Here is a 14,709-nt window from a genome sequence, read left to right as displayed (position 1 = left end):
GTGGGTAGGATTAAATGCATTTCTAATATTTATACCACCCTTGGCTCAGGACCTGTGATTTGAGGAGAGAACAATAATAAAGTCAACATTTGGGTTGAGTGCACAGCAGGAAATCGACGATCAGACGTGTTCAGGGCCTTCAATGGTCCCTTGTTTGTCGCTGAATTTTTTTTTTCATTTATTTCGTTCTTGGCTGCTGGAGGCAACTCACCCTAACACGGCAGGCCATACGCCATTTCACAGGTCATTTGAACTGGCCTTTATGTAACAAGGAGACATCCGGGCTGCTCAGTGCAGTCCCTGGTCCATTTGAACTGGCCTTTATGCAACAACAAGGAGATGGATGTACGGGCTGCGCAAATGCAGTCCCCGATAATGCGGCTGCCTGCAGGGCAGTCCTTGCAAACACTTTCAGAGATGGTCCTGGAGCACATGGTGAAGGTGGTATGACTTGGGAATGCAAAAAAGGCATGGGCAGGTATGGAGTCAAGGCAAGGGCAGAAAAAGGCATGACAAATACAGACCAGGTAAGGTGCAACAGGTCGGCACATGAGCTGGCCGGCCTTGGCGTGGTCTCGTGAGGTTGTGGAGGGAGTGTGGTGGCGCCGGCCAGTCCGAAGACGGGCTCGGACCTACCCAACGGTCCCCCCCAACCTATCGCCTATGCCTTTCCTTGGCCATACCCACCCCATTAGCTTGTAACAAACACAACGAAATTTAGACTTTTTTTATTTTTATTTTTATTATTTTTTAAACTAATTTTATAATTACGCATGTCCCAAACCCCTTATCATCTTTGTTTGGCTAACCTGTCCAAACTATCTCCTCCCAATCCCGAAGATTCCTTTTTAGGGGGATTGAGGAAGAGACAAGTGAATCTGTCTCGATGCCCAATGCAGCCTCAGAATAACTCCCACAGTTTTCAGCATTTTCAAGGTGAGTCCAGCGGCCCACGAACATCGAGGGGATGGATGGTGCGAAGGGGTACACATTTCCTATCTATCCTACCATTTATTAAACTGTAATCTATCCCCAGGGCTTTTCAACACGCCTGTCTCTTTTAACTATCGGTTCCAGCAACCACAATTCCCGTCGCCTGTGTTGGTGTTCGTTATTAATTTGCGCCTGGCCCGCAAATTTTCTCTCGTGCTCTTGCACATTTTCGTGACTGGGCAGCGTGGCTCCATTGGCAGGGATACCCATCTGCCGAACTCAAACTTCGGCACCCCCGGGTCAATGAGGCTGTCTCCGAGCCTACCTACTCCTTATGAACGTGGGCAATGCCCTCTCTGGCATCCTCACAGTCGATGCCCACGTGGCATTTTGGTGCTCCGGGTCCCGTTTCCGTGGGCTGCCTGTGTCCATGACACTGACTCTGTCCCTTGGACCCATGGCCTACTCTGGCCGGCTACTTCGGTGCCCAGGGTGCCCTCTACTCAGTATGCACATTTCCACAGCCATGCTCCCAGCCAGTCAATAGACTCCTGCACCATTCAAAAGGTTTTGTGCCTTCGTTCGACACCAACAACAAACCGACATCCATTTTGGTAAATTTAACTAACCCACTAACTAACATTATACTAACCCCGGGTTCCCTTGGATGGGATTCACCCCTCCCCCCAATCATTCATTCGCACCATGCATTCCACATTCACTCGATTCACACTCGGGACCGCTGACCCACATTCACTCATTGTCCATTTTTCTCTTTTTTTTTTTTTTTTAATTCACACCAATACTGACACTGCTCGCTACGTCCCCCTCACTAGCTCGTGCCCCTCGTCATCCCTTATTTTAATGCACGTTCCATTTAATTATTTCGCTAAGCTACGTCCCCACAACGCATTTCATGTCTGTCCATGTCTCCAATCCATTATAAATTCTAAACTAAAGTTCCCTTACTCGTTTTACCAGGCCCCATGGAGGACTGCTCATACCCCATGAGGCCGGTCTAACTACCGCTAAATCCTTCCCCAAAACTAGTGCTTCTTTGCCCCACGACGAGGATGTTCGCTACATCCTGGCCGGGGATCGGGTGCTCGTGCAAAGGCTCTTACGAGCCTTTCATCTCGGCGGGAGCGGTGGTCCTTTGCTCCGGCTCCTTCGGTCTGATCCATCCATGAGGGCGTAAGGTCGCCCTTATAGGGTCTTAGGCGGACTGTGTGAACGATACGGGGAAAGGCCCGTGGCCCCATTTTAATTTTGATGACCACATCACTCATTTGTGTCAGGGCGATCCCCGGGCCCTGCCAGGACGAGGTGAGTTTCGGGCATTTGCCCTTCCTCCTCCGGGGGTTGAAGAAACAAATCTTCATCCCTGGGGAGTACTCACTCACCTGGCTCCGGTGGTCATACCTGCGCTTCATTTTCACACCCGCCTGTTGGAGTTGGCGGCGGGCGAAGGCATGGATTCGTTCCATGCCTTCCTCCAACTGACGTGCGTAGCCCTTCCATGGGGGTCCATTTGGATGCTCAGGCGTCGGGCCGCACAGCAAATCGACGGGGGCTCGCAGCTCCCGTCCATACATGAGCAGCGCCGGGCTGCAAGCGGTAGCTCCATGCTGACTCGTTCGGTAGGCCATTAATAAATACGGGAGATGTTCGTTCCAATCATCCTGATGGGAGGTGGTGAAGAGTGCCAATTGTTGAATTGGGGTTCTATTGAACCTTTCCACCATCCTGTCAGATTGTGGCCTGAAGGGTGTTGTCCGGGTTTTACGAATTGGCAGGGGCCTGCACACTTCTTTTAGCAATTCACTTTCAAAATTTCGCCCCTCGTTGGTGTGCAGCTCCTCCAGAATCCCATGCCGACATACATGCCGATAAAACCTTCTCCGAAGGTCTGTGTCACAACCCCGGCTTCTTGGTTGGGAAGGGCATAGGCCTCCGGCCATTTAGTGAAGTAGTCCATAATTACGAGAATGTACCGGTTTCCTTGGCGAGTGGGGGGCAGTGGTCCCAAAATGTCCATGGCCACATGCTCGAGGGGGGCCCCAACCTGATGTAGTTGAAGCGGGGCCCTCGTCCTCCGTGCCGGTCCCTTTTTGCAGTACAGGCGTCGCATGATCGACACCAGTTCTGAACATCGCGCCCCATGTTGACCCAATAAAACAGCCGGCGGACACGAGATGTTATTTTGGTCTTGCCCAAATGGCCGCCGGGGCGGGTACCGTGCACCTGGTCCAAAATTTTGGTCTTGAATTGGTCAGGGACTATCACTAGCCAGGAAGTTCTTTCCGAGGGGATCTCCACCCATTTATTGGACAAGATGTTATCCCTCATTTCCAGAGTTTTCCATTGAGCCCACTACGCCTTTGTTCGCGCTCCGAATGGGGTGACCTCCTCCCCGCTGGGCCTCTTATTTACCCGGACTCACTCGTACATGGGCCCTAACAGGGGATCTTCCCGCTGAGCCTTGCTCCACGCCAAATCGCCAAATTTCTCGTCTTCGGTTAGTGGCAAAATTGTGCCTACCACCCGGGCTGCACGGGCTCGGAGCTTTTTGGAGGTGTCCGCTAATTGGTCCCTCTCCTCGTGCCTCGTGCAATATCAACAGTTTTCTCCCAGACAGGGGCGTCGAGAGAGCGCATCGGCATTCCCATGAGCCCTTCCGGCTCTATGGGCCACATTAAAATCGAACTGCTGCAACTTTTCCAACCACCTTGCAATTTGGCCCTCTGGTTCCTTGAACCGTAAGAGCCATTGCAAGGCGGAATGGTCAGTTCGACCCAAAAATTTCCTCCCGTGCAGGTACGGGTGGAATGGGCTCACGGCAGACAGCATGGCCAATAGCTCCTTGTGAGTGACGCAGTAATTTTGTTCGGGCCGACTCGTGGTCCGACTGTAATACACAATCACTCTTTCTACGCCACCCTGTGTCTGAGACAAGACTGCACCCAATCCTTCCGAGCTTGCATCCGTGTCCAGGGTATACATCCCATCATCGGTGGAATGGGTGTGGGGTACGCTAAGATGGGTGTGGATGTCAAACAGCCCTTTAATTTGAAGAAGGCCTTATGGCATTCCTCTGTCCAATTAAATCGCGACCCCTTCTCTGTAAGCCAGTGAAGGGGTCTGGCTATGTCTGCAAATTTTGCCACAAAGCACCGGTAGTAGGAGCAGAGACCCAAAAAACCCCGTAGCTTTTTTGACATTACAAGGTATGGGCCACTACTCTACCGCTGTAATTTTACCTTGGTCGGTCTTCACCCCACCGCGGCCTATCAAGTGTCCGAGATAGGCCACCTCTTTTGAGAACAAGGTACATTTCCCCGGGCTCAACTTCAAACTTGCCTGCCTGAGGCGCCCAAACACCTGGTCCAAATTAGCTATGTCCTGGGAAAATGTTTTAGCGTGTACCAGGACGTCATCCAGGTACACCAGGCATGATTGCCATGGCATGCCACCCAGCACACGCTCCATCAATCGTTCAAAGGTGGTGGGGGCGTTACACAAACCGAATGGCATTACAGTGAATTGATACAGCCCCTTTCCTGTCGAGAATGCCGTTTTCTCCTTCCCTGTCTTATCCATCTCCACCTGCCAATACCCACTCTTGAGGTCAAAAGTTGAGAACCCTTTGGAGCCTGAAACGGCGTCGAGGGTATCGTCAATTCTAGGCATGGGATAGGAGTCTTTGAGTGTGAAGTTGTTAAGCTGGCGATAGTCCACGCAGAAACATGTGGTCCCATCTTTTTTTTTGACCAACACAACCGGTGACATCCAAGGACTTCCCGAGGGCTCAATGACACCTGCCCTGAGCATCTTTTCTACCTGTTCATCAGCCTCCTCTCTCTTGCTCCATGGGAGCCGTCGAGCAGGCTGATGACAGGCCGAGCCCCATCGGTGTGGTTCTGATGTTTCACCAGGCCCATACGTCCAATATCCTCGGGTGACAAGGAGAACATTCCTATATGTCGGTCGACCAGTTTGTGTAAGGCCTCCCGCTGGGAGTCCTCTAAATCTACACAACTCCGATTTACCATCTCGCAAATGGGATCGGGCCAATTCCTACCAGACTCTGAAGACCCCCTATGGGGCCGGTCTGACTCGATGTTGTCGTCCCTCAGCTCTGCGACTTGTACCACTGGGGTGCAATCTGCCACCGTCATGCCCCGTCCAATAGTGCGTAGTTCCGTGCTGACATTAATTTCCCTGACGGGCACGACAGGCCCGTCGGTGTTTACTAGGGTGCGGCCCACGACTAAACCCATGGTCGATTGCCCCACCAGTAGTTCGGCCAGGCCACAGGAGCCCTGCCAGGTTGGGTGAGCCCTCCACTGTGCCGGAATTACCGCCTCTGCACCCGGGGGGATGCTCATGGAGTTGGGAGCCTCCAGCTCTACCTTCTGATCCGTGCTCATACCCCCCCAGCGGCAACTCGTCCACACCCATCTGCATGACCCCTCGGCCCAAGTCGATTTTGCAACCACCGGCGGTCAGCACATCCAACCCTAGTAAACATGGGTTACACCTCCGCCACCCAAACCTCTATCTTTATTTTAGCCTTGCCCAATTTGAAGGTCATGAGACCACGCCCTTTGCTGGGGGCGGTTTCCCCAGTAGCTTGCTGCAAACTATGATTTTGCCAACGGTGGATCTCTTCCCAACTGTCTACACTCTAATTAAGGACCACAGGGCTGATGATCGTGGCGCTTGCTCCTGTGTCCACTACGGCGTCTACCCCTACGCCGACAATTTTGCATCTAATTGTCAAACTTCCAGTGCCAATTTGGCCACAATAAATGACTGGTCACAGCGCTGAGGGATCTTTCCCATCTGTTGCCGCCGAACACGGCCCTCCATACTCGGCACCCATTAGTTTCCCTGGGACTGGCAGGAGGGGGGGGTGTTGGGGGCCGGCTCGTCCGGTCTGTACGGGGCGGAGTTGGTGGTCTCGTGGGCCGGGGCCTCTCCCTGCGTGGGGCCCTACACTCGCGCGACAGGTTGCCCACCCGATCACAGTTAAAGCACTTAACCGGGCCCGGTGCATGCCTCCGGTATTCCAAATTACCCCCCCACCCCAGTTCCAAATTGGGGTATTGTCCAATGGCCCACCACGTGTCCTCCTGTGAGCCGCTTGCCATGGTCCAGACCCAGCTAACCGGCAGTCGATCATGTCTTGGACCATTCCCTCCAGCTCCGCTCGGGTGCCAAGACCAGCCCCGGCTCCAGGCTCACGGCTGTCCACGGGGCCCACCTGCCGGACAGCTATCGCATGTCGCTCGAACCCTTTAGCCGGCGGCTTCACTGCCTCCCATCGGGTGGCAGCGTCGGCCGCCTTCTGGAGGTTTTCCGGCCGAAATGTCGTCAGCAGGCCCCTGGTGTCGGTGCCCGCAAGAGCCTGGATGAAATAATCCAGGGCAAGGTCTTCTTGGTAGGGCGCCGCCATGTTCGCATGTGCGATCCCCATTGCACGGCGAATATCATAAACCACATCCCCCATTTTCTCATGGGGCTGTCGTTTTCACCCACTGAGCTGAGCTTTAACAAGCTCGCTCTGCTGCTCTATTCCAAATCGGTTATTTCGGGCCGAACGGAGGCCTGCCAATGTTATTGCTCCCGGGAGCATTGTGGTCAGGACCTCGGCCGCCGCGCCGTGCAGTGCCGCTATGAGATGGATCCCACTCTCTTCCGCGCTCCAGCCATTACCCCTGGCCACATGGTCAAATTGGGCCAAATACGCCCTCAGGTTGGTCTTCCCCTCGTACGGAGTTTGCGGCACCGTCCGGCCTCCCGGGTTCCGAGCCCCACTCACCAGTCCTTGTGGGGAAAATGGAGGGGCGGACCCTCCGGATTCCGGCGGTACTCTACCCCTGCGAAGCGTAAGCCACTCGCCCGGACAATTTGCCAAACCCGTCTGGGTTGACTGTTCATCAGCCTCCTGATGAACACACAGTCTCGTGCACTCAACCATGCCATCTCACTCGCATTCTGCATGCACTCCGGCACAATCATACTGGGGGCTTGTGTTAGGCCAAGAGACCCCAGAGCCTCTGCCCCCCCCCCCCCAAACTCGGCATTTACCCTTTCGCATCATGCCACAGCTTCACCTCGCCCAGCCTTACCTTTACTGGATTTACCTGGTCACGATTTGCTTCGAGGGAGCGTATCCTCTTCCTCTGTTCCTGAAGGAGGCCATCCTGCCCCTTGCATCGGGTCTCAAGACTTTCCACAAGCTCCACCTTAATGTCCTTTACCTTCCCCTCTATCTGTGTTTGCTCCTCTTTTACTTTATTTAATTCGTCTTTTACTCGTTCTATCTCCCTTTGCGTCTCTGTTAATCCCTCCTTCGCTATGCTAAAACCCTCCTTTGTCTCGTCCTCGTGTTTCGTCAATCGCTCCCCCAATTCTTGGCTCTCCGTCTCGACCTTCCGTCCCATCTCCTTCCCCATTTCCGTCATTTCCTCGTGTCTCATTTTACACCCTTCCTTTATGGCTTCCAATTCCCCCTTCGCTTCCTGCTGGCCTTGTTTTAAATTTTGTATCGCGGCCGTGTTTATCTCAATCTCTACTTTTAATTGCCCTTGTCCTTTTTTAATTTCCTTCATCCCCTGTCCGAGTTTATCCACCTCTCGCCCAACCGTCGTTATCCTTTCCGTCACTTCTTCCTGACCCGTTTCCATTGCGGACCAAACACCTTTCACACTCCCTTTCAACTCGGTCATTTCCCCTCGTACTGTACCGATCCCATCCGCCATTTTCCGGTCCATGGTCTGCATTTCACCCTTCACCTTTGCCAGCTCCGCCTTCATTTCTTCCTGACCCAAATTCATTTGTTCTTGTAAGCTTATCCCCATGCTTTGCATTTCACCTCTCAGTGTTTGCATATCACTCCTCTGTGCTTGCATATTCCCATCCATTCAGTTTAACTTCTCCATCAACTGGCTCAAGTCAAATTGTTTTGGCGGAGCCTCATGCACTGCCGCTACCGCCCTCAATGCTACCTCTGGGTTTAATTGCAGGGGAGGGTCTTCCTGCAAGGTGTCGACCTGAGCCATGGGTTCTTCTAACGTTAATTCAGTACCCACCTGTACCAGTCCGCCATGGTCCGTGCTGAGAATTAAATAAAATTTGACTGCTCTTAATTTGGAGGGAAAGGGGGGTTGTCAAGCACACCCCTGGTCCGAATCCCGTAAATTTATCTCTGGAGGCGGAGGGGTTCGAACTTCGCTCCTGAACACCAAACTGTTGCGGGCCGGGGGTCAGTGGCGAGAACGAGCACGTGGTGGGGAAAGCTTGCGTCATCTCCCACCAAACTCCCCGGAATTGTCGGCCGTCGCTCGGATAGCTCTGCGAGCCAGCGGGTCGTTTAACCGACCATGGAATGCCAATATCTCTACCGCGTGGTGTAGGGTTATTTTCTCTAGATCCAATGTACCTAAGTAACCACATGGTCTCAGCTACCGGGGACCCACACCCTCGGAACGCCTGGCCAAACCGGATTCACTCTGCCGGTAGAGGTAAAATTACACCTTCCGACTACCACTCTGCCACCCACCCTTCCGGCTCAGATGCAGTCGAGCGGGCCTGCCCAGGACATCCCGGCTACAATTGTCCGATTATCGGGGATAGAACCCCGCCTAAACTCAGATCCGAACCATGCTGGACCGATGCAAGAAGGGACGGAAACGGACTGGGAACATTTCTGTGATTATTTATTTACAGTAAATGAAGACACAAAGCAAGACTTAACGTGAATATGCAAGAAGTATTTACAATGATCCAAAAACACTTATTCAGTTCTACGTAAAAGACGGGCCCACACGCAGACACACACACACAAATTAAAAGAAACCCAGAGTTCTTTATTGGACCCTCGCAGCCGTGGAGCGAGACGAGCTAGGGGTAGGAGTACCAGGTACCACAGCTGGGTACCTGACCGTCAGAGGAAGGGGGTGCTCCACGATGTGGCACCTGACAAAGGTCGTTAGTTTGTTCCCCAGTCGCACGTGTGGGACTCGTGGTTCATGGCGGAGCTCGGGTGGTGAATAGCGGGGTCCACGGAGGGGTGTCAGGGTTGCTCTTTCCTTTCCTTGTAGAGGGCCAGCAGAGACACGTTCGCCGCCTTCACGACCTTCTGCTCAACTGTCTGCAACTTCAAAAGAACTGCAAGCTCAACAATAACCCCGTCGAAAAGCTCCGAACAACCTTCATAACAACCCCTTCGTAACAACCCCTAAAACACCACCAAACTCTGCTCTCAGAGAGTGCTCGGGGATTTATCGACCTCCCTCAACCGGGAGGGGCCCTTGGTGAAACACACCTCGCTGTCCGCCTTTGATTGGACAGGGTCCTACGGCCCACTCTTCTGGGGCAGGGCCTCGGCCCCTGCCGGGAAACCCAGTCACTCTTCCACATGGGTTCGTACTTGACGAGCAACAGTATCAATGTTGCAAAGGTCGTCGTGAAAGAGTTACAACGTTCGTGGGAGCCGAGAAACCGGAACCGTGAGATATTGCCTTGGCACGTCAGGGTGCGAGAAGGCAGCTGGTTGGTGGTGGATCGTGATGGGCCGAGGGGTCATGCAGATGGGATGGTTGTTTGATGGCTTGTTAGATGTCATAACCGAACGAAAAGAAATCGCAATGCACGCTTTTGATTCTCCCACCAGACAAAAGGGAGGGGGTCTGACTACACACATACTTAACGATACAACTGATTTTTGGGACACCTGTATGTTGTATGCACATGGTTTCCAAATCCGTAACAATATATATATATATATATATATATATATATATATATATATATATATATATATATATATATATATATATATATATATATATACATATATATCACACACACACACACACACACACACACTAATTGTATAATGATAATCGTTGTGGAGAGATGACCTCTGCAAAGTACGTTCCTCCACAATGGATGCACCTGTCCCAGCATTGCTCTAACTGCAGTAGCATCTGTTGTTGTTCTCCTTGTGGAATTTTCTGAAATGAGACTGCAGTATTTGAGTTGTCCAAGCATGGATCTGTTTTAATACACTTCTTATATACGTATGACTTCCTCATTACATTCACTCCCCGAACTCCTTATTTGAAAAGCTTATCTTCGTCGAACATGAAGTCGTTGCTTTTTTGCGAGCGGGACAAGTATCAATTCAGTAAACAAGATAAAGGACCGGTGTTTGCGTACAAGCCGTATGATGTGTCCTACGTTATACTGGTAACATAGTCATTTGTGCTTGTGAGCTAATGAACGCATGATCGAACCGGTGACTCCCCGTCAGGTGTCATCTTATCCAATATGCATTTGCAATGAACCGATGACAACATCTCTCAAGCAAGTTTCCTGTGTGTTGTTCTGTTTTGAAGGTGGGATCATGTAAGGAGGTCTTTGGGATCATTCCGAAGTGGTTGGGCATCGTTTTGGCCAAGGGGAATTCCATGAGCGACGGAGACCCCAAACATGCTGAGGACTTGGAAAAATTACTGGTGTGTTTACTCGTTAACTGTAATTTCTTATTTTCATTACTTTCTTCAAACAGCAGCTTGATGTGGCTTGAAAGTTGTTTTTTTTCAGAAATATATTCAACTTTTGGTTTTGAATGCAAATTGAAGTTCATTGCAAGGGAAAATTCCAAGGAGGCTTTTGAGAAATTCACCGAATGCTTGCTTTGCACACGTATCGGCGTTTTAATGGGGAAATCTGCAAACTTGTCGAGCTTGTATAGCATGATGTGAATGCAGCTTCCGCCGTCGATAATGTCTTCCTTGTTTTTTGGTGTGTGGGTTGGCGGTGGGGCCTTGCGCATCCGTAGAATCTGTATTGTGGTGCGCAAAGTGGGACAAGGTGAATTGGAGAAGTGAAGGTGGGCCGTGAAGATTGGCACCTCTGAAAGCAGAATTATTGTATTTTTTTTTTTTTTTTGTCCTGAGCCTTGCCTTGATGGCATTGTGGCCTGAAGCTAAAGTGAGAAATGAAAAGTCGTTGTTAAAAGACAAAGAGGAATGAAGCCCAACAGACGTAATGGTTTCGCTCGTCCACGCCGCTGCAAATGTCTCAGTTGAAGCTGATGAGTTTGGCACGATGTTCAGCTTTAGGCGAGTTTTGACTTTTCGAGCTCACCGACACCGAGGGATGAAAAATACAAATATGTTGTAATTTATCTTTAAGTTTGATGTGATGGGTGGGTGGGGGGGGGGGAGGAATAATGGAGGTAGTTGGGAGATTGCTGTGGTCGGCATCAAATTGCTGTCGGCTTTAAATATTAAATATTAAATAATTTTTGCTGCATGATGATTGAAGTTAGTGTTTGTTTTTTTAAACTTTTTTTACATTTGATGTCTCGATGGCATCGATGTCTTCAGTCCATCTGTAAACACTCAAGGTGACTATCGTTTCCATCACTGCCGTCTCCACTTACAGTGCCTGCTGTGCGGCCCGAATGCACGGACCCAGCGCACAATTCTGGCTGAGGATTCCAAAGTGGAAGGAAAGCTCGTGGTCCAAGTCGCGGTGCTGGCAGCCTCTGGCGACCTTCAGGAGTGTCGGCACCTTCTCGCTCAGCACTGCCCAAGTGCTCTGATCCCATTTTCTCAACATCATTTTCCACATTCCACACAGGTACATTGCAGGTATTCACACAAAGTACGATCGTATCATTTGATTTCTGTGCTGAGAACTCGTGTTTCGTTTCCAATCGATGCGTGCATTAATTTGCGCGAGAATGGCCGACTCTTTGGTGAGTTTCAATATTCAGTCATTTGATTTTAGGATATTCGCAAAATTAATCACCAGTCGGGTTCACATGTTTCGTCGTTTTGTCGGATCACATGGCTCATTGATGTCAGATAGCCATCTACCTGATCGATGTATCACTTTCTTTCTGGTGTTCTGCCTAAAAGTTGATTCGGTACTACACTGGGTGGCTTGCCTTTGCGTTACCAGTACTCGTCAGTGGAGTCATGTGGAATTTTGCCAGGGTGCCGGAGAAAGCTCACTTGATCTTCACGAAGTACAATGCAGGATCTTTAACTTCTACCAAATAACGATGGCAGACTGGATGCTCAGTTTAACGTCCATCCGAGGGACGGCACGCGCACTGATGCCTCGCCCTGCTTGCGACGCACCAGGTTGACGGTTTATATCCGGGTCGGGATTCGAACCCGGATCAACATCTGAGGTCAGTGTGCGTACTTCCAGGCTATCCTGCCAGACCTTTTCTCTCCTTACGCCCTCGCAATTGACATAAAAGTGCATTGATCTCTCAAAATGTTCGTTTTATACGTGTAATATGGAATCCAGATCAGATCTTGGATGAGACTTCGATGGCGCAGAATACAAATTGACAGGAACAGGTAAAAAAAATTTACTCAAACGTTAAAAATTTTGTAATATTAATGTGATGAACGAAAACGGCACTTGGTAGAGCGCATACCTCCGCCACGCTTAAACAGTTGTTTTGTATCTCACTGATAGGCTCGATCTGCATCAGGACCTGAACCAAAATCGAATTGGCTTGTTCTTGTCACCTGCCCAACTTATTCTTGTCACCTGCCCAACTTATTCACCAAGTTTTGACCGAATCCATCCACAAGTATTTGACATATCGTGCTGTTTATTGTTTTTATGTCTCCTCTGATGAAGTCGCCAAGGCATGATGTTTTCTGGTTGTCCATCAGGCTGTCCGTCCATGCGTCCATGATAGGTTTTCATTTCCGCGATAACTTAAGAACGGCTGAAGTGATCGAAGTCAAACTTGGTGCAAGTATGTATAATGACGTTAAAAAAAAAAAAGCTGATTAGATTGTGGGGTCAAGGGGTGAAAGGTCAGAGGTCACATGAGGTAAAAATTATGTTTCCACGCCAACTTGTGAACCAGTGATGGAATTTTGACCAAACTTTGTGGAAGTCTATATTATGATGCAAAGATGAACTGATTATATTTTGTCATCAAGAGGTCAAAGGTCAATGGTCAGGGGTCATGTCAGGTAAAAATGTGAGACTTGAAAACAGCTGAAGGGATTTAAAACGTACTTGGGACAAGTATGTTTCACGATGTAATAACGTGGGCGGAGGCATATTGGTTCACGTCACGACGTCGAAGAGTCCCGTTCTGGTTGGCCCAATCTCTCATTGGTGAAAAATCACGATTAAAAATTCTAGTATCCGCATCCAGATCCAGATCTTCACCAAAATGTAATCAATTTGTCCGAATCTGTTTATAACTTTTTGAGATAAACTGCTCTAAGACAAGCAGACAGACAAACAGAGGTAAAAACATAACATCCGTCCACCTTCGGTGTCGGAGGTCATTAAAATTCTGAAACTATAATTAATTGATATTTGTAAAGTAATTTTCATGTTCAGCGGCTCAGTCATGTAGCGGGTGAAGCATCGTTGCAATGCCCCCTCTGTTGTCCATTCGATTTCATACTGCTGTTTGGTGGAAATTTTTTTTCTATATCACAGGTCTTAATTAACCAGAGCCATCATCACCACCACCAGACTTTTCAAAAGGTAATTCTGGATCATAGAGTAAAGAACTGAGCATAACTGTTGGTATCAATCGCAAAGTAATTTATGACTTTGATGCAAAAGATAGGACAGAAGCTGATGGAATCATGATTGGAATAATGTCAAAGTTATCCAAGTAGTCTGGTCGTCACAACTTACATTCTGCTACGATGCATGAAGATGTGTGTTTGTGAATGCTGTTGACCTTCCTGGATCATATGACCGGCACAATAACGATTGCACCATTTGTCCTACTATTGGCCTGCTCGTCAGGTGTATTCCCCGACCCAATACACGTCTTTCCTTCGCTTTTTGAAAAAAAAAAAAAAAACCTAATTTGCTATCTTTTTTTTTTTTGATCTTCTGTTGACAAAACTGTCACAGCTCATGGGACCAGGAACAGTGTCTCACTGTCATTTGTTGCATGATGGATAATTGATTAATTTTTACCTTCGCATTCTGCAAAAGGTTATGTTTTGGTCGGCGTGTATTTATTTATTTATTTATTTATTATTTGTTTATTTGTAATCTTGTGATTCGTATAACTCAAAAAGTATTAAACTGAATTGCATGAAATTTGGTGGGCTGATTGGTTATTAGCCAGGAAGCATTCGATTAGATTTTGGGATCGTTGGTGTCAAAGGTCAAGGTCAAGGTCACGAAAAGGTCAAAATCGTCTTTTTCCGATAACACGGTCAATTTTTATTCAATTTGCATGCAACTAACGCCAAAATGTTCAGAACTCAACGCCTCATCTTGTGATAAGCAATATGACACAATGACGCCCATACTCTTGTTACCGGTTAGGAGTCAAAGGTCAGGGGGGTCACGACCTTGAAAAATATGCGGTTTTTGTCATAACGCGGTCAATTCTTGTCCGATTTACATGAACCCAGCACCAAAATGTTCATAATTTAATGCCCAATCTTGTTACACAATGACGTCATAACACGTCACCGGTTGGGGTAAAATGTCTGGGGGGGGGGGTCACGCCCTTGAAAAATATGCGGTTTTCGGCATAACTCAGTCAATTCTTATTCGATTTGCATGAAACCAGCATCAAACGAGATTACCTTCTCTTGTTGAAACGTTGTATTCACCGAGCTTGCGAGTGAAGACTCGCCAAAACGACGTGAGATGATTGTTGTTTAGTCCGTAGCCCCCGAAAGTCGGGGGGGGTGTCATGACATTATAGATATGTGGTTTGTGTCATAAGACCATTCA

The 14,709-nt window shown here is 49.2% G+C and overlaps 1 protein-coding gene across 10 annotated transcripts in view; it reads left to right on the top strand.

Annotated features, from left to right (window-relative positions):
• The window catches only part of HPS3 (HPS3 biogenesis of lysosomal organelles complex 2 subunit 1), a 120,308-nt gene that overhangs the window by 94,581 nt on the left and 11,018 nt on the right, over window positions 1-14,709 (top strand). For all 10 annotated transcript variants that reach the window (XR_015056805.1, XR_015056804.1, XM_085876254.1 and 7 more), the window contains 2 exons: window positions 10,341-10,460; window positions 11,395-11,592. Coding sequence is in view for 8 of the 10 variants with exons in the window: in XM_085876254.1 (XP_085732380.1) it covers window positions 10,341-10,460; window positions 11,395-11,592 (318 nt within the window). In the remaining 2 variants the exon portion in view is untranslated. The remainder of the gene's footprint in view (window positions 1-10,340; window positions 10,461-11,394; window positions 11,593-14,709) is intronic.

The sequence above is a fragment of the Eptatretus burgeri genome, chromosome 4 (genome assembly GCF_056783735.1).
Source record: "Eptatretus burgeri isolate ZD-2024b chromosome 4, Ebu_testis_v1, whole genome shotgun sequence".
Lineage (NCBI taxonomy): Eukaryota > Metazoa > Chordata > Myxini > Myxiniformes > Myxinidae > Eptatretus > Eptatretus burgeri.
This window is presented reverse-complemented; position numbering and strand designations above follow the sequence as displayed.